Consider the following 22,697-nt stretch of genomic DNA (forward strand, 5'->3'; position numbering starts at 1 on the left):
AAAGAAAAAACAAAGAGTATTTATTTTACAATTTAAGTTAAGAATTTGAATTGTGTCTATAAGATAAAAATGTTATAGTAAAAAAGTAAAATTTAAATTTTAAAAAAATATATTATAATAATAAAAATTGAATCGTGAAAAGAACAAAAATTTTTGAGTACGTGTACAGCTGAAGATATTATTCGATGAGGGCAGCAAATAAATAGTGGATGTGGATCTCAAAAGTCAAAAGCACCGAAAAACCTTCGGACCCTAACCAAAGCCAAACCCGAAACCCATTAACCCATTAACCCAGAACGCTGTACGGCCCTACCCCACAACAATTAAACAACAACCCCAAAAACCCTAGAATCCTCCTCTCCCCTCACAAGCAAAGCAAATTAGGTTAAATTAGATAGTAGCAGCAGCCGCGAGAGGGAGAAGCAGGACCAGCACCAGTCGCCATGGTATCATCGTCCTCCTCCAAACCCCTAGCAAACCTTAATCTCCATTTCTCTCTCTAACTCGCGTTTTTCCATTTCTCAGGGTATCGATTTGGTCGCCGGAGGCAAGAGCAAGAAGTCCAAGCGCACCGCCCCCAAGTCCGACGATATCTACCTTAAGCTTCTCGTCAAGGTTCGTTATCTAATCTATTCTCTGTTTGGAAATTTCGTCACGATTTCGTTTGGGATTTGTTTGTGTTTCTTAACGTGTTTGGGTTTCGATTCGCGTGGATCTGAATTCAGCTTTACCGGTTTCTCGTTCGGAGGACTGGGAGCAACTTCAATGCGGTTGTTCTGAAGCGGCTCTTCATGAGCAAGGTCAACAAGCCCCCGCTTTCTCTCTCCAGATTGATCCGTTTCATGAAGGGCAAGGTAATCTTTGTTTGGTTGATGAGAAAAACAAAAATTAGTACTTCAGTTAGAAAATGAAAAGAAATGATGGCTGATTTCTGAGATTTTGCGATTGGATGCAAATTAGAATTTAAATGGAGTCGATTTTTGCGGTTTGATCGTTTATAGGAAGACAAGGTTGCTGTGGTTGTTGGGACTGTGACGGACGACATTAGGGTATATGAAGTTCCTGCTCTGAAAGTGACTGCTCTCAGGTTCACAGAGACTGCCAGAGCCAGGATTGAGAAGGCCGGTGGAGAATGCTTGACGTTTGACCAGCTCGCTCTCAGAGCTCCTCTTGGCCAGAATACGGTATGCGATTTACAGCATTACAGTCTTTACTTTATACTGTGTTCAGCTTTTGTATAATTACTATATGTTTGTTCAATTTTTTCTTGTCATGTAAATTAATGGTATAAACTCAGGGCATGTCAAAAAATTGCTGCTTTTGTTTGATTTCTGAATTTTTTTGGATTTGGTTAGCCTCTATAGAACTAGATAATTAGTCTTCAGTGTGTGTGGTGACTGAATAAGATCCCTACAACCATCCAATTATCAACTATGTTTAGTTCTATTAAGCTGTTTGGTTATGAAAATGGGAGTTACATAATCTCAAACTTCCGCGTAACTTGCGCAATCCATGTTATTTTTTCAAAGGAATTTATTTTTGACGAGTTGTAATTTTACATTATGGTCAAATGCATGTGAAAATTTGCGTTTTAGAACTTGTCCTTGTTTAATTTCTGCCAAGGAAAGAAAATTCTTTGAGATGCATTCAGTTCTCGAGGTATTGATACTTGGAACTATTTTTCCTCTCTGCCCTGTGCATATTGCAGGTCCTCCTCAGGGGTCCGAAGAATGCTCGTGAGGCTGTCAAGCACTTTGGTCCCGCACCTGGTGTGCCACACAGCCACACCAAACCCTATGTGCGATCAAAGGGTAGGAAATTTGAGAGGGCTAGAGGTAAAAGGAACAGCAGAGGTTTCAGAGTTTGAGTTGTCGAAGCTATTCATACATTACAAATGGATCCATCCGAACTTTATTAATGGATCTCTTTGCCCACTTGCAGTTATGGTTCCTTTTATTTTAGTTTTTTCCCATGCTTATGGAGGAACAATCATGTTTCTTGTAGCAGTTTTCATTTATATCACTCCTTATGGATAGTTTTGTTTTGAGAATTTATTTAAAGAGGGATTTTATTTGTCTAGCTTAGATTTTCAAGAAACTTTATTCTTAACCATTAGAACCCAATTCATTTCCCAAGCTCCCCATTCCGTTCTTTTTCAGTGTGGGGAATTTCTTTTTTGATCATCTTGAGCATTTCACCGCCACACATCTAGTACCTATGGACGAGTTTGAAGTTGGTGAAAAGTTTTTCTGATCATTTTTGCCATCCACCCTTCGAGCATTCTGAAAGCAAATGATAGTGAGAAATTTTCACAATCCAAGTAGGTTAGACGTCGGAGCAAAACCAAATGGTTTGACGTCGAGTCTTCATTGCAGAATTTCTGATTGTATGCTAGATTGAATGTTATTCAAGCTACTTTTGTGCGGAAGGTTTTCTTGGTTAGTCCTTGAATGATAAGCCAATGTTACAAAATACTTTCATTCGCTTGCTGAATGATCAACTTCCTAAAATACCAGCATCTTTAGATGGGAACGGAAAATAGGACGGAGAAGATAGGAAAATTTTCTGTACAAGGGATGGAAAATATGAAGAAGTTAAAAACTGGAGTGGGTTAAATGAATAAGCAAAACTAGTTTTCCTTTCCTATTATAAACTTATTAGAACTTAGAAGAGAGATTCTTTTACTATTATAAACTTTGAATGAGGTGGAATTAGGGGTACAATATTTATCTTGTTTTTATGCAACATTTTTTCTTCTATTTTCTTTCTAAAACTGTTAAGAGGATTAAAAGAGTAAATTCACCACAATTTTAGGTAAAGATGCCAGAACCTTAAGAGTAAACTGTTAGTGGGTCCTTGACGAACAAACAGATGGGAACGAAAGAAAATCTCATAACAATACATAACAAGCCGGCCGCAGCTGCCTAGCTCTAGACTTTAAAAAGACAATCTGTCTGCCATAAATCTCCTTGCATTTTGCGACTCTCACCAACTACACTGCAGAACAAAACATAAGGGAACTGAGGCAAGTGTGATGAACTTGTCGGGTGAAAGATCAAAACTTCTTAACGAAGTCGTAAATGTGAGCGGCGGTTTCCTCGGCCTTTTCTTGGTTGATGTAGTGAGCCACTCCTTCCATCACAACCACTTCCTGCAAATACGGGACATCTCTCTTGAATCCACCGTTGTGTATGTATTCTTTTGCACCGGGAACGTGGTAGGTCACATCCAGGTCTCCTATAATGAACTTCACTGGTACTTTCACTTGTGTTCCACTCCATGCTGCTGTTAGCTCCCAGGTTCTGCAACCACAAACAAAAAAAGTTCATTTTCTGATAATGAAACTCTGTTTTGATTTAGATGTTCACTAAAGTCTAAACTATTCATATCACATTGAGAATCATCTTATTGATGACGTTTGGTTAATGGATTTAGAATTATTTTTGATTTACGTGTGTTTTTTGTGAGAAAAAATACTGTAGCGAGTCACGAATCATGATTCGAACCATGACACGAATCCTTGAACCAAACACACTCTAAGAGTGATTATTAGGCGTGCCAGCTTATTTAGAATACCAAGTGATATAGGTGTGTACTCTGAGATTGTCTTGATCCTATAAAATGCAAATACCACTCACAGGTCCAAAGCTCTATAATAGTTTAACCCTCCAGTGAAGCCCTTCTCGTCGAATTTTCTAGCGTAAAATTTGACGTCTTCTTCCAAGAGCCAGGAGGGCATGGTCTGTGGGGCTTTCAGGTCACTGAATCCTATTTCTTTAGGAATGCATGGAGGGCTCGGATTCCGTCCTAGATAGAATTTCTTCAGCAAATTTGTAGTGTCATCACGAGCAAAATCTTTCTCAGCTTCTCCCGGTTCCTACAGACATCAATAGAATTTCAACCACATTTTGATAAACAGAACTTTCCAAGTGCCATATCGTTTTAAGTCCAAAATAATTGATGATACACATCATTTGAGTTTTCATTCTCTTAATCTCATTGACTAGAACAATTTAATGCCCAGTTTCTTCTTTATACCCCCAATAAAGTTTAGCCATTTAATGTTATGATTTGCCAACTTCTTCACCCAATATCTTCCCTCTGTTTATTCATTTATTTAGATGTGTGTGGAGTGGAGAAGAATGCGGTGAATTTACTCTTAAGGTTCATTTTTCAATAAAAGTAGAGAAAATGCCATTAAATTTGCTCCCACGCCATGCTTCTTTCATTAAGGAGTTAGGTAGATCCGACATGTTCATTTAATTCGATCCATACTTATTCTATACATGACCATAAAGAAGAGTCCTTGATCTGAAAATGTCCTAAAAATGTACTTTCATTAAGCACTGTCCTACAATGTCAATAAATAAACTGTCTTTTTTCAAAAATGTCAGGATCATATAAGAGTGTAACGAACTCCAACTATAGAAACCATGAACCATCATTGAAGAGAGAACTAATTTCAACTAAATCACAATTAACACGTTCGCTATATAACAAACCAAATGGAAGATATGCTATACTTTTCCAGATTTGTGACACCTAATTTTAAATTTTCAGATAAAGTATGTAATTAAACCAGCAGTCTTTCACTGTGTAAACATGATTAAAAAAAACCTAATTTAAACGGAAAAACTCGAAAATTATTGAAGAATAATCTAATTTCCACTAAACAACAACAAAAATATGACCTGTCTATTTTATTTTTTAAATTAAACTTACTCATCTAAACTTTTTATGGTGTCTTTGCACCCTCGACCCAACGCCTACTAAAAATGTATATACTGGAACCACCGGTGACATGGAAAAAGGCCCTTGACTCATCATATGCAGAAAGTTGCTAAAAATACAAAAAGTAAAAATAAAAAAAAATTGAAAAACTATATTTCTACTAAAAGGGGAATTTAATTAGAAAAACCTCGATTTTACACCCTTTTTTTTGTTTTTTTAAATAATTTGATTTACCTGGAACCTGCAAATATAGTAATCGTTGCCAAGCAAAGCTCTGAAGCCTTCGATAGGCTTTCTGGTTGGGTGCCTTGGACTGAAGGCGACGCTCATGTTGACCAAAGCTTTGACTCTATCGGGCCTGAAGAGGCACAAGTACCAGGCGATCACCGCTCCCCAGTCGTGGCCCACAACGAAGATCTGGTCGAGACCCAGATGGTCCAGCAGGCCCACCAAGTCGCCGACTATGTGGAACACCGTGTACGACTCCGGCGACGGCGGCGCGTCGGTCTCGCCATAGCCGCGGAGGTCGGGAGCGATGCAGCGGTAGCCGAGGGAGGAAAGGGAGATCATCTGGTGCCGCCAGGAGTACCAGAGCTCGGGGAAGCCGTGGAGGAATATAATTGCCGGAGCAGTGGTGCTCCCGATTGATGCCACGTGCATGTTTATGCCGTTTGTGGGGACCGTTGTGTGCTCGATCTTCTCCATGTTTTCGGATGAGATGAGATATTGGTCGTTTTTGGTTTGTTTTCGTTTTTGCTCTGTTTTTGGATCTTATGATTAGTAGGAGGAGAAAGCAATGCGAAGTTCAATAGGTGTTTTTAAAGTGAAGGTGTTGACTGACCAAGCTTTTTAGCTCATTAATCAAAACACATCAAGAGTCTTGTGTGTGTTTTTTTGGGACAATTTTATATGGCATTGTAAAAAAAAAATAAAAAATAAAAACTAAAAATGAAAATCAAGTTGTTGAATTTACTTACCGGTAGATTCACGTTTTTACTTTTGAGCTTCATTTTATTTGTACCGGTAGATTCAATTTTTTTCGAGGTTGGGTCTCTTTGTATGTTGGGACCCTTCATATCAGAATTAATGTTTCTTTCTCTTTTTACAATGAATCTCTTTTTCAGAAAATAAAATTATGAATCCCGGTCTTTGTATTAAATTCAATTAAATTATAATGCGTTTTTTTTTTTGAACTGGTATAGTATTTTCCTTGATATGATGATATCTGCTAATCTAATGTGCTATGTTCAATATATTTGATAATTGTGTCTACTAATATGATGTTTCCCAAAATAAAAAATATGATATTTCCTATCTTATCTCACAATTTTTATTTACCTATTGTTTAGGTAGCTCCTTTCCTTTCCTTTATTTCTTGTTTGACCCAAATGGTACAGAAAATGATTGAAAAGAGAAATTACCTTTAAAAGAGAGAAAATTTCTAGATTTATATACTCTTAAAAGTAAATTATTCATTTTTTTGTCTTTTTTTTATTATTATTTTTTGTTTGTGTGGTTTTGCAAAAATAGAGCAGTCTATTTATGATCCGATAGAAAGGAATACCTAATTTTCCTTAAATATTTCTACTGCGCGTGATTTCCTTGAAATTATTGTTTGATTGGGACAGAGCATGATTTCAGCAAAATTTTTTGTTTTGCGTCTTTTATGTTTGTAGAGTTGGATCTTCTTTGAGAAAAAGGACTAATTTGAAGAAGGGCTTATTTTAATCTTTACATATAGATATGGTCAATGGATTTCCCTCCGTATATTAAAAAGAAACCATGGTAAATTCTATTTCTGTAAGGTTATACAAGAAGGAATTAATCTTGTATAATTACTAGGATCCTAAACTTTTTAGGAGTGTATTTATTTACACAACTCAAATCATGACTCAGGTTGTGTATGTGAGAGAAAAATACTATAATAAAAAAATTAAATTTAAATTTATGTGAAAAAAATATTATAATAATATGACTTGAGTTGTGTAAATGAATACACCTAAACTCATGAAAGACGAAAATATATATTTTTAATTATTAAATTTGTATGAGTATTCTGTAAATTCTTTTAATATGATGTAATTTTAATTAAATTTAACGAGATTTACGGTTTACCCTACTAACAAGACCCTACTATAAAAGCGCCTTTATTTTAAAAGCTTACTTTGCCTTCGCTTCCTCAGTTCCTTTTCGTTTTCTTCTCCTTTTAAAAGCACTTTGTACTTTTTACGAGGCTATTAATCACTGAATCACACGACTTTTCTCGTGTCCATAACTGGAATCAAAGATCCTCGCTGGAGGCACCATGGTCTAAATAAAGATAATACGAATAAAACAAATTTTTTTTTTTTTTTTTTTGTGTGTGTGTGTGACAGTGATCTCAAAGTAATAAAGAACGTACTAATTGCATTTTTTTTTTTTTTTTTTTTTTGTGTGTGTGTGACAGTGATCTCAAAGTAATAAAGAACGTACTAATTGCACCAGGCCAAAGTTTATATCTTTTTATTATCAAAATAAAAAAGTTCATATCTTTATTATTATTCAGCTTGAAATTATTAATTGGAAAATTAAAGAAACATGATGATCAAGCATAAAACATGCTGATATATATATATATATATATATATATAGTATTGTTAGTAACTTAAAACTTCTGGATGAAGTGGTGAATGTGGGAGCTGATTTCATCTGGCTTCTCTTGATTGATGAAATGAGCTGCTCCTTCAATAATGACGAGTTCTTGCAACAAGGGAACGTCTCTTTTGAAGCCACCGTTGAGAATGTATTCCTTCATTCCAGGGAAATAATAGACAAGGTCTAGGTCCCCCATTATGAACTTTGTTGGTACTTGCACTCGTGCTCCTGTCCATGCTGCTGTCAGCTCCCATGTTCTGCTTGCGCGTGCAATCCAAAACCACAAATAAAAAATAAAAGGATTATGTTGTAACGATCGAACACGTTGAATATGAAAGAGATTTTTTCTAAACACCACCAACAAATAAAAGATGAATATAAATCACACAAACGAGACCTATTTTCTATTAATATGGAATCCTACCCAGAGAGTTGGGCTTGGCTACAGTAGCAATTTTACCGGTTAATCTGATTGCCCTGCAGCTTTGACGAGGCTAGCAAAACCTAATCTTTGTTTTGTTTTTTAATAATATAGTTATTTATATGCATATATATATATATATACTTTGATACTGTGTGGGTCTAGGACTCCCATTTTATTTAAGAAATGAAACTATCAAAATTTAAATCTTGGTGGATACACACACTCAGACACTCAAAAACTTGAGCTAGCCAAGTGGCAATAATATAGTCATATATAATTGATGTATATGTTGTGATCTATTTTTTTCCTTAATTGTCAGTACTTCTTTGTTGGATACTATTGCAATCGGAAGTTTTAGGTATGTATGAACGATTGAATGAGGAGCTAAAATAACAGTCATGAAAGCAGATGGCGGGTAGAAAAATATTTCAATGTGTGTACAATACACACACACACACACACATATATATATATATTATTTTTTTTTCAATAAGGGCACAATATTGAGAATAATATCTCAGCAAGCATAATTAAAATTTTCCATCATCGAGTGGGGCTACTATTATTTTTGCTTTTGGTTGATTAAGTTCGAAAATTGACACCGTTGAATTTCTCAAAAAAAAAAAAAAAAACATATAAAAAATCAAACCTTTACAGTGTCAATGGGATGTCCTTGGTGATAACTCCTAGGTACTTCGCTTTCTGTTCAATCAAATTATATTTTGTGATTCTAATATTATTCATTTTTTTAAGGGACTTTTCGGCAAGTAAGGTTTTCTATCGCTATATCTGTATAAAATCACATAAAATAAAAAAAATATACAAATTTAACGATTAAAACAATATGACATACCAGTATCCTATAGGAGCTTCAATTATATCTTGAACTTGTTAGGAATAGCAAGCATATGAACCACTCATAATGTTATACATTTTTTCTTTGTAGTAATAATATACCGGTTTATCACAGACTGATTTAGTCGGGTATCACTAATTGATTTGGCGGTTTAGCATTGATTGACCAATATCAGTTAGTGATATACAATTTCAGCATTAATTTAAAAAAGGTGGCAAAAATTGGTTATTAACCTAATTTTCCTCTCTAAAAATTAGGACATGATAATCATGAGAAGAAACTTACAGGTTGAGAGCTCGATAGTAATTCAATCCTCCGGTAAAGCCAGTCTCATTGAATTTATTGGCGAAATGGTTAATGTCATCTTCGGTGAGCCAGGAAGGCAAAGCAACGGGATCTTCATACACACCTCTGAACCCAATCTCTTTAGGTATCAATGGAGGTTTCGGATCACGGTTTGCAAGGATTCTCCTAAATACAGCTACAGTGTCCGACGAGAAATCTGCTTCACTCTCTCCAGGTTCCTATGTACAACGCAATTCACTAAATTCCTTTACAAGGAAACACAAAATATTTCTTGTCGGCTTGCACCTTTTTGACAACAGAATAGATATTCGACTCCGCATCGCTTAACTCCGTATGCCTCAAAATTTTTTTATTTTTTATTTTTCATTTTATTTGTTTATTTATTTTGATATGTATAACATACAGGATCCACTGTGCTTTGTGTCTTGTTGGTGCGGTATAGCATGATTCTTTTAACAACACTTGGAAAAACACGAACACATTGGACGTAATACTTAACAAGTTTCTATAGCTAGTATAGCTACCTATCAGAAACGTATGAAAATAAATAGATTTTAAAAACCTATTTTTTGCTGGCCAAACCCAAGTAATTATGTTTGGACAAAACATTTCCAAATGAAAATGTCATAATTGACAGGAATATAAATCATATCATGTGCAACAGGGCTTAATAATCTGACAAAATTAAGTCTAATTTAGCATTAATTAAATGATCTAATTTGTACTTTTCTGCAACAAGTAATCGTCCTATTTTATTTTTCTCATGAAATGCCATTTAATTATATAAATATTGTGGTATACTTTAATCTATAATAGGGCATGCGATCACTATCTATGCAACTAATATTATACGACTAGTTAAGCACACTAATTTGGCAAATGTCTGTCAAAGAGATGATGTACTTCTCTAAATAATATTCATATCAAAATTAAAGAGGTAAAAATCATCTACCTACTGTATATTATTCTGATAAGGAATAAAAAAACTCAAAATAAATCAAATAAATTTTATACCAGAAATGCTCCATAAATTAATTATTTTCCCAATTCAGTATGTGCTCAAAATTCTGTACCATAAATAGTTGACACTGTTTATAATTTCCTAATGCTCACAATTATTGATTTTAATTAGTTGACTTGCCCTTCTAAATTATTAATTTTGTTCAATTTGTCTTCCTATTTTTCTTAAAAATTAGGTAATAAGTTGATTAAAATCAATAATTTAAGCACTTTTATAAATATGACACATTTATAATGGAGAATACTATTTTACTTCATCGGTAGGTAGGAACTGTGTTTTAACCGTTAGATTAACTAATCTAAAGGCCTGATCAACAGTAAAAGCAATTATGTACCGTACATGCGCATGATATTTTTAACAGATATATGCAGATCTAACAATTGAGAATATTAATATAATTGTTATTTAATATAATAGTTAAAAATAACAGTTCCTTTCGATGAAACATGATAACATTCTCCACTGTAGAGATTCCCCTATAAATATTACATTTCTTCACGAGTGTCTTAATCGATTAATTTTTTATAATGTTTTTGGTGAAATATTGAACTGAAGACGACGAAAGACTTTATAGGAGCAAAAAATAGACTGAAATTAGTTAATAACCTGAAACCTGCAAATATAGAAATCGTCACCAAGCTCAGCCCTGAAGCCATCCACAAAATTGATCTTGGGGTTCCTTGGAAAGAAAGGCACACTGAGGTTGACCAAGGCTTTGATCCTGTCTGGTCTGAACAAGCAGAAGTACCATGCGATCATAGCCCCCCAATCGTGTCCCACCAAGAACAACTTCTCAATTACCAGATGGTCAATTAGCCCTACCAGGTCGCCGACGATGTGGAGCGACGTGTATGACGTTGGTGATGGCGGCGCATCGGTGTCACCGTAGCCACGGAGATCGGGAGCAATGCAGCGGTAGCCGAGAGACGAGAGGGAAATCATCTGGTGCCGCCACGAGTACCAGAGCTCCGGGAAGCCATGGAGGAACAGAATTGCCGGACCGGTCCCGACTGATGCCACGTGCATGTTTATGCCGTTAGTGTGCACCGTTGAATGCTCTATTTTCTCCATCTCTCTCTCTCTCTCTCTCCTCTCTCTCTCTCTAGTTCTCTGATCTATGGACTATCTTCGTTATCTTTTACTAGAGGTGTACTATCTTCGTTATCTTTTACTAGAGGTGTAATGTTTTTATTTTGAAAAGATGAAGGGAAAATATCTAGCTAGTTAGCTATCTTCCAAGAGGCCGATAAATATGTAATTAATATGTATCTTGATGTGCTTGGCTATTTTCTGAAGGCCTCACACACACACACACACACACACACACATATATATATAGTTTTTTTTTGAAAATATATATCTTTTGGACAGAATCCCATGCGACCAATTAAGTCACACTTGAATATTTCCTGCTCGTTATAATGCATGAACTTTTTAGAATGGTTAATTTTTTTCATTAACGTAAGAGGAAAAAACAAATGATTTCCAAACTATTTACTCGTAGTGAATTCTTTTTTTTTTTCTTTTTTTGTTGTTTTTCCGAATAAAAAAAGAGACATTTGTGTCTACTTCCTCTCCATATCGATCCCTTTCGTCATTTTAAAAATTCCAGACTCATCAATAGAACATAAAGTACCTAACTCGTAGCGACTTCTTGATTGTTCCTATAGAGAACTAAACTTTTCTTCTATTTTTGTTTTCACTAGTGAGTTTCATAAATGCCGAGACAAATTATGGTTCAAACGTTGAATATATATATACTTGAATTCACATTTATGTTTATATTTATATTTATCTTGTAAGAGATAATAAGTGAACAAGTCAAATGAATCAGATCGATCTTGTCCCTTATTATTTTTTAAATTATAAAAACAATACTGGAGGGACAAAGAGACGTGGACAAAATGTCCTTCTACTTTTGTTCACACTTGTATGTGGCCTTAATCCGACACGGATAAATACGTTGACTAAGAACATGATGGGGAAGTGACCAATTCAAACTTAGCATTATCTTCTTTCATAAAATAAAACGAATATGAAGTCAATAAATTACGTGTTTAATCAATTCCCTTTATTAACACGTTTTTTTTATTATAAAAAAAAACAAATTATTATCAGTGTGGATGGGCAATATTTAGTGCTTATATCCAAACAGTAACATTAACGCAGTAATATAAAAAGACTAAATATTTCCGTAAACACACACGTCTTATACATATAACAAGTCTCGGAACGTACGCTAGCTGAAAGGTTCCCACTGTTACGCGATATGGTTTAGTTCAACTTTGTAGTATTCAATCTTGATCCAACATTAAACACAATCTTAATTCTTACATTTTTTTTAATAAAAGGAAATTTTATTACCAGAAGGAAAGAAATACATACTCGACATGTTGCAAATGATCCCGAATACAATAGAATTCCACCCGAACAACTAGATCCACCAGTAAAAAAAAATAATAGCACAAGGGTGAATACTAATGCTGATACCCAAAGAGAAAAAGCCCGATCGGCACATAAAAATCGAGCACAGTCGAAGCTCGTTGAAAGAGACCAAACAGTCGATGGATTAATCCAGTCGATTGAGACCAAATCCCTCATATAGGGGACATCTATGCGGCCTAAAACAAACCAGACCGAACAACCCACACCGACGGTGATCGACTCGACCAAGTGGGAGACATCACGGACACTAGGAGGTGTTGAAACCACCACCTCCTTTATTATCAGTACACCATAAACAAAAACAAACACATAACATAAAAACAAGACTAAACACAAGTCCAGAGCACGACCTCCACCGCGAACCACGTTTCTGAGATCCCTTAACGCTATCCACCGAGAAGCCTCAACCATCCAACTCCATCCACTTGCCCTTCAGAGAGCATCAACGGCTCCAACTTGGCCAACCCCATGGCAAAACCAACAGTATTGCTGACCACCCTCACTCGGCGGCACGAACCCAACCACAGCCACGGTTGGGTCCCTTAACATCGACATCAGGCAGATGGTGACCAAACCCTCCCAACCCGCAATAGATCCAAGCAGCCCAAACCATTCCATCCACCCTCCGACCCAGCCCGATCCAGGAGGAGATTTGAGTCTCCCACGACCACCTCGGATGACAATGCCTCCTTCATCAATGGTCTCGTCACCAGGCGGCAAATAGCCCTTTCCCGCAACTGATCACGAATATTCCATTCCATTTTAGCGACGACATGTCGTCGTAATTATATAAATTTTGTGCAACGACATTTCATTGCAAATATTGAATACGACGACAAGTTATTTAAAATTTTTTTTTAAGCGACGAGATGTCGTCGCTAATACTGTAATTTTAGTAACGACAAATGTTGTCGCTAATAATATCGTCGCTAATAACCCTTTTTGTTGTAGTGAGCTAGGCTTCACTCTCTTGGCAGCACAAACCCCGGCACAACGTAGATCCACCGTCAACCACTCTCTGGACGAAGAACGAAGGCCAGCAGATCGGCGACGCACCGACCTACCGGCCCCTCCGCACTCTCCCTCTCTGCCTTTCTCTTGCTCGTTCTCTCTCTCTCTGTTTTTTTTCCCCCCTCAAAGAGTCTCTCTTCTCTTGTGTGTTTTTCTATATTTGGAACGGGAAAGTTTTCACCCTCCCACCTTCTGAAAACAGTATTAACTTCAAAGCAAAAGATAATTCTTACATATTTCAAAGACAAGGAATAAGAAAAACGGTAGTAAGAGAAACACATAAGGCTCACGCTCAACCCTTTCCATTAGTTTGAGATTCTCCTGGACTGCGTACGTACGATGCTTTGAGTGTCGTCTTAATTAACAAGCTGGTCAACTGGTTGTTGGTCTAACTGCTAAAGATTAGAAGAATGCCTAGAGTAGGGATTTATTATGTCGTTTCTTAAACAGTACTCTTGATTTCATAACCCCCTTTTGTCCTCCATTTAAATATAAATTAAGAGGGTCATAATTCTTAAAACAGACAACACTAAGAATGAAGATTAAGATGATGTATTTCTTTAATTTCCTAAGCAAAAGGCTTGATTTTAAATTAAGAGAAAATTACATATTATGCTACAAAAATTCAATAAATTTACATTTATATGCTAGTAAATTATAGTAAATTATACTATAATACTTTCCAAAGACCTAAGCTAGAGATGTCCGATCATTTTTATAGTGGAGAAAAAATTGAAATAAACATATTTCAAATATGTAATTTTTTTAAAAAGGAAATAATTTTTAGTGAACCCAAGGGCATAAATGTTAAACATATGTCATTGAGTGTGGTAAATAAAGATCACATCTTTTCATGGCATTTTTGTATTTCTCCCTTAAATTAAGATGGGCTAAGTTATGCTATTGCCGGCGTAGTGGTCCGTGCCTTACCTGGAAGTCTGGTGGATGGAGACTGGCTAGACCAGTGTTTATTGGGCATTAGTTTAAAGGTAAAATATGTTATGGGTTATGGGCGATATTTTCTAAGGCGATTGTTGATGGAGCATTTTATGCCCACGATAATCCCTTTGGGTTTGATTTTTCCTCTACTGTAGTAAACAAAAAGTTCCTACTGATTTCTCTTCAAAAAAAAAAAAAAAAAAAAGAAGAAAAAAGTTCTTAGTGATTAACTTCATAGGAAAAGAAAAGTGTAGATGAATACAGAATATATTAAAAAACAAACCTCAACTAGCAAAAAAATATAAAAAAAAAACAACGAGCCAAAAATGGAAAATACTTACTGAAAAGAGAAGTTTTTTTTTTTTTTTTTTTTTTTTTTTTTTTTTTTTTTTTTTGCTGAATAAACATCTTTATTCACCAAAAGAGAATTAAGGAGATATTTGGTTGGAGGATTCAAACTATAATTTGAATTATGATTCATGATTTGCTACAGTATTTTCTCTCATAAAAAATACACGTAAATAAAAAATGATTCTAATCACGTGATTCTAATTCATGAATCAAACGTCTCAAGTATCTACAGACAACAGAGATTAAACATGCAGACCTTTCATCCCTTGCAACAATATAGCATTTATATGTTTTATTCCTTTTTATTTTCATTTCGAGTGTGTCTGCTATTACTTCAGATTTTCTAAATGATTTTAGTATCACATAAAGATAATTGAAGCATCATAATAGAGGGTATATATGCTAATGAGTTATTTATGATTAATTGAATGGCTTTCTCTGAAAAAGTTTAAATTTGTTTAAAAATATTATCAATTTTGTTAAACCAATAATGTAGTTTGTGCTTTTCATCTATTTACAAAATATTTATTAGTTACCAATTGAAAGTTTACAATATTTCATTCAATTGATCAATTATTTCAGATTCCTAGCATATATTCCTTTACCAGATAACTTTTGAAAGCTCCTATATATATATATATATATATATTTTTTTTTTTTTTTTTTTTTTTGCCCCCCCTCCTCTGATCGTTCACACTTCTCATCTCTACTAACTTATATATCTACCATCAATTTGCCTTCTCTCCGCTAACTTCTACCAATTAGTATATATCTAGTTTTTCTAACCTATAATTGTTTTCACTTCTAATATAAGCATAGGCAAAATTTAATCCTTACATATAGATATATACATATATATATATATATATATATATGCGTTTGGCTCGAATATATATTTGGGACAGTTCGGCTTGGGCGCCGTACGTATATATAGAACGTCAGTTTCTATGCAATAAATGTCAAATATACTAATAAATGGTTCAACTATGTCTCGTTCAGTTCGTAGATTCGAGTTTTCAATTTGAGTTGAGATGTGATTTTATGTGAGAGTTTTTAACTGTAGTAAAAAAGTTAGATGTAACTTTTTGTGAGAATTTTTAACTGTAACAAAACTGAAATAGAAAACTCGAATCGGTGAAATGAAGGTTTAATTTATTCATTATTTTGGTGGTTTTCGTTATTTTATCAACTTCATGATCTGTTGATGGAAAATATCTCACGATTGCATCTTATCCACAACTATTTATTATAAATAGCTAAAATCAATATAGAACCCAAAAGCGTTTTCAGTTGGCATGTCGAAAGCTGGAAAGGACTAATTGTGGAAGGCATCTTTAGAGTGTGGGAGATTGAAGGATCTGCTAGTTGCCATTATGTAATGTTCTGCTTGCTTTTCGCCCCTTTTGATGTTAAATATTCCGGATTGGAGGGAATAATATGTACGTATACGTACGTATATATGATCCAGTTGGGGGTACTACTAACTAATTAAACTGGTCCACTAGATAGATAGCACTACGCAGAGTGGAAGATATATATGATATACTATATGCGCTGCTATATATCCATATATAACGTTAAGTTTAAGCTTATGCATGCATGTTAAACATAATTGAAAAAATATGTGACCATTATTTCACAATATTCAAAAGTTATAAAAAGTATTGAATTTGTTAAATAATTTCCTTTTTTTTTTTGTTCTGGGTGAAATCTCTTCAACAATTTGGGGAGGTGTACTACCTACGACTTAAATACAGCATGGAGAAGTTTTTCATAGTTGATGGATGAGAATGACAACTTCTTGATGTACTTGTTTTTAATTCCCTTTAACACAAGTTATTCAATATTTTTATATCTCTAATAATTTTGAAACAAGTTGCACACAAAAATAAATGATGCCATGCAATTTGCAATCCCTAGCTAGGCCAGTTGATTTTATCAACTTTCTCGCTTTTTCCCACAGAAAACGCGCGGATAAGACATATATGGGTCACAACCTATTCTTATTAAGTTAAAACCATGATTAAGTCCAAGTGTCCAACACAATTGCAAAGTATTGAAGGGGAGAAAAAGTAAATTTAATTAGCTGAGCGTACTTTGTACATTTCTTTCTTAATCATACATTTAGGAGACAAAACAATTGTCCGTCTTGTTAAATGTGAATCATTTGCTGTGTTTAAAATTGTTCTTGCTATTATTTTTCACGTTTTTTGAGGGAAAAAAATGAAAACGATTCCAAAAAGGTGTTTGGCACAATTAAAAATAAAAAATGAAAATAATAACTATTTTTTGGTTTAGTGTAAAATGAGAGAGAAATGAAAAACGATTTTTAGTCATTTTTCATTTTTTGTTTTCATTTTCTCCTCTCTCGAGCAGAGACAGAGAGAAAGACATTAATAAGTTTTTTATGCTGAAAATAATCTCTTGATAAAACTACCAAACACATTTTTAAAAATAATTTATGTCTGAGATTAAAAACGTTTTCATTTATATTTTCATACAAAAAATAAAATCATTTTAGAATGAGTTTCAACGCACCCATTGTTTTTATCTTTTTTTTTGTTTTTTTGATCCATAGTTGTTTGATCTATAGTTGTTTGATCTTTATGTCCATACTATAATTGCGCTAATATATAATTTAATTCCGAAATGACGCTCATATGTTTTGTTGGCTATCTACGTCAGATAAGTTGCATTCCAATGGAAAAGACAAAAATGATCAGCTGTAATAAAAAGAAGAAGAACAATAATAATAATAATAATAATAATAATAATAATAATAATAATAATAATAACAACAATAACAACAACAACAACAACAACAACAATAATAACAACAACAACAACAACAACAACAACAACAACAACAACAACAACAACAACAACAACAACAACAACAACAACAACAACAACAACAACAACAATAATAATAACAATAATAATAACAACAACAACAACAACAACAATAATAATAATAATAATAATAATAATAATAATATTACTATAACAATAACAATAATAATAATAATAATAGTAATAATAATAATAATAATAATAATAATAATAAAGAATAAGCCAGCGGAAGAAATTGATCGATCGGATAAGGTTAATTTACTAGAAAGTTTTGTTTTTGACTTGATATAGCCGAAAATGATCTGACTTGTTTAGTACTAAAAGGAGTGGACCTTGTGCAGTACTAATAACAAGATAAACTCGTTCCCATGAACAAAAACTTGCCAAAAGAACAAAAAGATCAGAGAAAGTATATATGTCACCGAAAGTCGTATATATATTATATTCATTTTCACTAACCTATACAGTTACACTGAAAGCTTGGCGTACATTATGTACACCAATACATGACAAGTAGGCACTTAAAAAAAATGGGTCATGATATTCTCCTGTCAACGTGTACTCCGACTAGCTAATATAGAGATATATTTAATTTTTTTTTATCTCTTTGCAAATTTATGAATTACATATCCAACTATATACAATTTTTTAAAATTTCTTTTCCAGGAAATACCCATCTCGAAGTTTAAGCTAGGAAAAGAGATCTGAAACGAATTGCGCAGTAGTAATACACATTTATGTACTACCTAATACCTAGCTACTTCTTTCACAAAAAATAATACCTAGCTACTTCCAAAAGTTGCAACTTAAAATATATATCCTTCGTATGTAATTTTTCCCATCACCACTCAATTGTATGAACGAGTAATTACAATTCAACAATGTATGTCCGAAGCATGTAAACTTTATCCGAAAGATGCATGTAACTTTCTTTCCTATTATAGCATGTACAACCATTTTTTAATAAAAGCAATGTTAAACAAGCACCAAGTCAGAAAAACCAACACATAGGGTGCGTTTGGAATTGGTTCCAAAACGTTTTTATTTTCTGTACGAAAATGAAAATGAAAACATTTTTAGTTTCATTTTTGAATTATTTCTAAAAAATATTAAATATATAAAAAATGCTAATTCCTTTCTTTGACATTTTTTAAATTTATTATTTAATTTTAATACGTGAATTTATTAACATCATATATTATTATTTTAAAAAATAAAATAATTAAGTACACTTATATAAAAAAAAAATGATGTAGCATTTTTTACATTCCTCCCTATATATATCACTCCACTTTCCCGCCCATCTAAAACCCCACCAATATTACCACCACTACTAATTTCTCTAATATTCTCTCTCTCCAATAATGGACAATACAAACGACACTCCAACCAACTACGCCCTCAACGGCAAGATAATGCTCAGTTCCGTAACCATCCTCTTCATCGTCGTATGCGTGGTCGTTTGCTTCCACACCTACGCCCGGTGGTGCTCAACCCGGGCCAACAACAGCCAACGGCGCCGCCACCGCAGTCCACGTCAGCCGATTAATTCCCCAGCCACCGACGCAGCGGTCAGTATCTCTTCTCAGAGCAGGTTGGACCCACAAATCCTCAAAACCATCCCAATCTTCGTCCACTCTTCAACCCCCGCCGCCGTGCTAGAATGTGCCGTGTGCTTGTCGGAGTTCGAGGACGGCGACCGAGGCCGTACTCTGCCAAAGTGCGGACACGAGTTCCACGTCGCGTGCATCGACGCGTGGTTCTGGTTCCACTCCAACTGCCCTCTCTGCAGAGCTCCGGTTCAATCCGAGAATGTAAATGTTACTGATCCCCCGGAGACCAGTTCGGCCGATGTCGTGATATCGGTGGTAAGCGAACCGGCCGGTGTATCGGAGACCCGAGAATCAACCGATTTCGCCGGTTCTTTTCCGGTGGCCGGTTTGCAGCCTGAATGGTGCCCGAGAAAGGCGGAGGGGCTGGTGGGGTTAGCGGCAGGAATGGAGGCAGGTTCGGAGGAGATTTTTTGTTCGGATTTGGAAAGGAATCGGTACAAGTCTCTGTCGTTGAAAAGGATTTGGAGTATATAATTAATGTCTGAGAACTAAAACTGTTTAAGGATGAAAGAATTAGAACTAACCGACAGTGCTGTGGAAGACGAACCTCGGAGAACAGGGGTGGTGTTTTGTCGGAGCGATGTTGCTTTGGACGCGCAGCACTTCATTTGTATACGTGGCATTCAGCCGTAAATCTTGTATATATAATATGATGATATAAATTTTGATTTCAATTTTACCGACTTTATTATGTTTATTTTTTTATTTTTTTTTATTTTTGGGCATTTCAATCTCTGGTGTAAGGGGATTTCAATCTCCCTTATACAGTACAAATTCCACGGATGATATGATGTGATATTTCGCTTAAATTTTGGGAGGATATCCAAAGCAGATGAGAAAATATGGAGAACATTTTAAGAAAGTTTTTTTCTTTTTTGTTTCTTGTTAATCTCGTTATTAGGTTCTATAATTAGGTTCAGTCCTGTCTGTTTTTAACATAAACTCTAACAGAAGGGTTAAAACAGATTAATTTAAAGAATTAAGTGGTTGTTTTAAAAAATTATAAAGTAAAAGCATGGTTTCAAAATTTAAGAGACACCCGTAACAAAAAGAAAAAAAGTCATTATTGGCGGAGGTTGAGCCTTGACTATAAACGCCATTGTGTTGGCATAACGTTTTTTCTTTTCCTAAATTTTGGAATTTTGTTCTTATAATTTACTCGCTTCTTTGGTTAAAATTGATAGAAAAAAGATTTCTTTCGAATGTAATACGTGTATACATTCGCATTTATAAAAAAATAGAAAATATATATTGTAAATACACCTAAAATGCAAGGCGCAAAAAAAGTCAGAAGAAAGGAACAAAAAAAAAAAAAAAAAATTTGAGAATAAAATCTTATGCCAAGTCTCTTAATACCATCAGTTTGATCAACTTTTTGCATTTACATCCATAAAAGTGTTGACATGGAGACAAAGGAAAACATTAATAATTAGAATTTGATCCAACTTGTTGCATTTACATTCTATGCAGGCGTTGACATGAAGACGGTAATAAGCCTAGTGATAAAATTTCATTTGTTTACTTGGTGTCTAAACGAAGTTAATATTAATGCTTATCTTATATGGTCAACTTAGAACCCATTGACTTCAACTTATAAGCAAAAGCACATAAGCCACTACTTAATAAATAAATAATTGAAATACCAGCACAAGGGGGAAAAAAAAAGTGTGGCTCTAGATTTCTGTAATGTTATTAATATAAGCATATTAAATGATAAGATAATTTGTCTATATTGACTAAAATTCATTTAAGATAGGAAGTTGACGTTTTAATTTTGAATGTAAATTTGTTTATTTACTAGTCCCATTTAATAAAAGTTCTAAATCTTGAAGAAAAAAAAAAATTTCAAAAAAATCTTAAAAAACTTCAACAACTTTTTTTTTTACAAGTTTAGTCTAACGGTAATTTTACAGTCATCTATATATCATATGAGAGGGTTATTATTATTTTTTTTTAATGTCTAGAGATTCAGAGGTTTAGAATTTAAAACTTCTAAGGTTTGTTTTTTTTTTCAATAAAAAATTTGAAAATAAAAATCTCTTAACAAATTTGTTTAGAGTTACTCTTTAAGCATGTGTCAGTATAATGATGCATAGAGCTACTCTTTGTTAATAGATTAGAAAATTGTATGGACCAAGGAGTTCATCCTTGTTACTCTCAGTTGCAACGATCCCAAGCCCGTGGTTCTTATTTCAGAGCCTCAAAGTGTCCTTTTGGTAGATTTAAGGTCCATACCAACAATCTAGCTCGATTCACTAGCTCATCAAAGAAAAATACAGCCGAAAGAACACCCAATTTCATTTTGGGAATCACAGTCTCCCACATGAGGCCTTGTCTGTCGAATTACTTTTTTCCTTTCTTACTTATTTAAAATCTCAAGAACGATGTTCAACGAAATATTAATGCATTTCTCCAAGACATGTCAACGGAGAGTTTCATAATAAGATGAAATTTTGTAGACAGTTTTAAAGGGGGTACTAGTGTATATAGACATTTATGTCATTAACCCAATAAAAAGTTATGTATGTGTGTTGAATGTTCAATAATTATTGCAATATGATATTTTTCAATTAATTAAACAATTCTTAAGAAGAGGATTATATGATTGATAAGTGCACAAATTTGCACTTTTAATGTTCATAATTGTCAAATTATTTTATCAAATTTGTGATTTTAATTTCAAATATTCCTAAATTTAGAGGATTTAATTTTAATTGGATTTATTTTATTTTTCAGGTTTTTGAAGAAAACAATTGGATTTGGGCTAGTTTACCAAGCAAAACCCAAAAGTTGAGCCCAAGAAAAGCCCAATTCGGCCCAAAGCCCATCAGCCCATCGTCCAGCCGAGCCGAGCCAAGAAGCCGTGAGCCCATCCCAGCCGCCACATGTCGTCTTCTGCCGCGCCGCAGGTCCGTGGGACCCAGTTGTCCCCGCATGTACGCGCGCTTGGCGCGCACGGATCCTCTCCCCGGGCGAGTCTCCTCCACGCGCGTGTCACCCGGATTTCCTTTCCTCTCCGCGTGGGTCCCGCGTTCCAGCATCCCTCCAATCGTCTCTCGCCACGCGTCCAGTGGGGTCCAGCTGCTCCCTTGCGTACGCGCGCTTTGTGCGTATGTTCTCTCTCCGGGCGAGTTCTTCTCCCGCGCGCGTCAACTCTTCCTCCGCGTGGGCCCAGCCAGTACAACACTTATTCTCCCGCGCGCGAATCCACTTGCGACACGTGTCCCACCTCTTCAGCCACGTTTGTGATGGTTTTTTTTCTCCCCCGTTAAACCTTGTAACTTCTAAATTAGGATCCGTTTTGTCACGCCCCCCAAACGGGGTGGGTGACGTGGAACTCGATTTGGGATTAATAAAGCAGATTCCCAACCGATCCCACACTTAACTGCGTAAAAATATAAATAAACGACATAATCCAGGAGCCTCTGACACACAGGGCTCCACCCCACAGGACATACAGTATCGTACATACATGCACATGTAAATAATCAATTACAATAGACATCATCCACA

At 34.9% G+C, this 22,697-nt stretch overlaps 4 protein-coding genes across 4 annotated transcripts; 2 read left to right on the top strand and 2 right to left on the bottom strand.

Annotated features, from left to right (window-relative positions):
• The first annotated feature begins 348 nt into the window (after positions 1 to 348).
• On the top strand, positions 349 to 2,079 carry LOC21394382 (60S ribosomal protein L18-3). The gene is made up of 5 exons (XM_024170513.1): positions 349 to 446; positions 526 to 615; positions 726 to 854; positions 1,002 to 1,184; positions 1,709 to 2,079. The coding sequence occupies exons 1-5, from the start codon at positions 444 to 446 to the stop codon at positions 1,865 to 1,867; spliced, it is 564 nt and encodes a 187-aa protein (XP_024026281.1). The 5' UTR covers positions 349 to 443; the 3' UTR covers positions 1,868 to 2,079.
• Positions 2,080 to 2,711: 632 nt separating this feature from the next.
• LOC21394383 (epoxide hydrolase A) lies at positions 2,712 to 5,585 on the bottom strand. The gene is made up of 3 exons (XM_010089992.2): positions 4,966 to 5,585; positions 3,639 to 3,877; positions 2,712 to 3,302 (listed from the first exon to the last, which is right to left on the bottom strand). The coding sequence occupies exons 1-3, from the start codon at positions 5,434 to 5,436 to the stop codon at positions 3,056 to 3,058; spliced, it is 957 nt and encodes a 318-aa protein (XP_010088294.1). The 5' UTR covers positions 5,437 to 5,585; the 3' UTR covers positions 2,712 to 3,055.
• A 1,685-nt stretch (positions 5,586 to 7,270) lies between these two features.
• LOC21394384 (epoxide hydrolase A) lies at positions 7,271 to 11,409 on the bottom strand. Its single transcript, XM_010089993.2, has 3 exons — positions 10,579 to 11,409; positions 8,931 to 9,169; positions 7,271 to 7,622 (listed from the first exon to the last, which is right to left on the bottom strand). The coding sequence occupies exons 1-3, from the start codon at positions 11,041 to 11,043 to the stop codon at positions 7,376 to 7,378; spliced, it is 951 nt and encodes a 316-aa protein (XP_010088295.1). The 5' UTR covers positions 11,044 to 11,409; the 3' UTR covers positions 7,271 to 7,375.
• A 7,486-nt stretch (positions 11,410 to 18,895) lies between these two features.
• Positions 18,896 to 19,861, top strand: LOC21394386 (RING-H2 finger protein ATL5). The gene has a single exon (XM_024170625.1). It carries the CDS (start codon positions 18,936 to 18,938, stop codon positions 19,656 to 19,658), a length of 723 nt encoding a protein of 240 aa, XP_024026393.1. The 5' UTR covers positions 18,896 to 18,935; the 3' UTR covers positions 19,659 to 19,861.
• The last annotated feature ends 2,836 nt before the right edge of the window (positions 19,862 to 22,697 follow it).

This window comes from Morus notabilis, unplaced genomic scaffold, assembly GCF_000414095.1.
Source record: "Morus notabilis unplaced genomic scaffold, ASM41409v2 Scaffold169, whole genome shotgun sequence".
In the NCBI taxonomy this organism is placed as follows: Eukaryota; Viridiplantae; Streptophyta; class Magnoliopsida; order Rosales; family Moraceae; genus Morus; species Morus notabilis.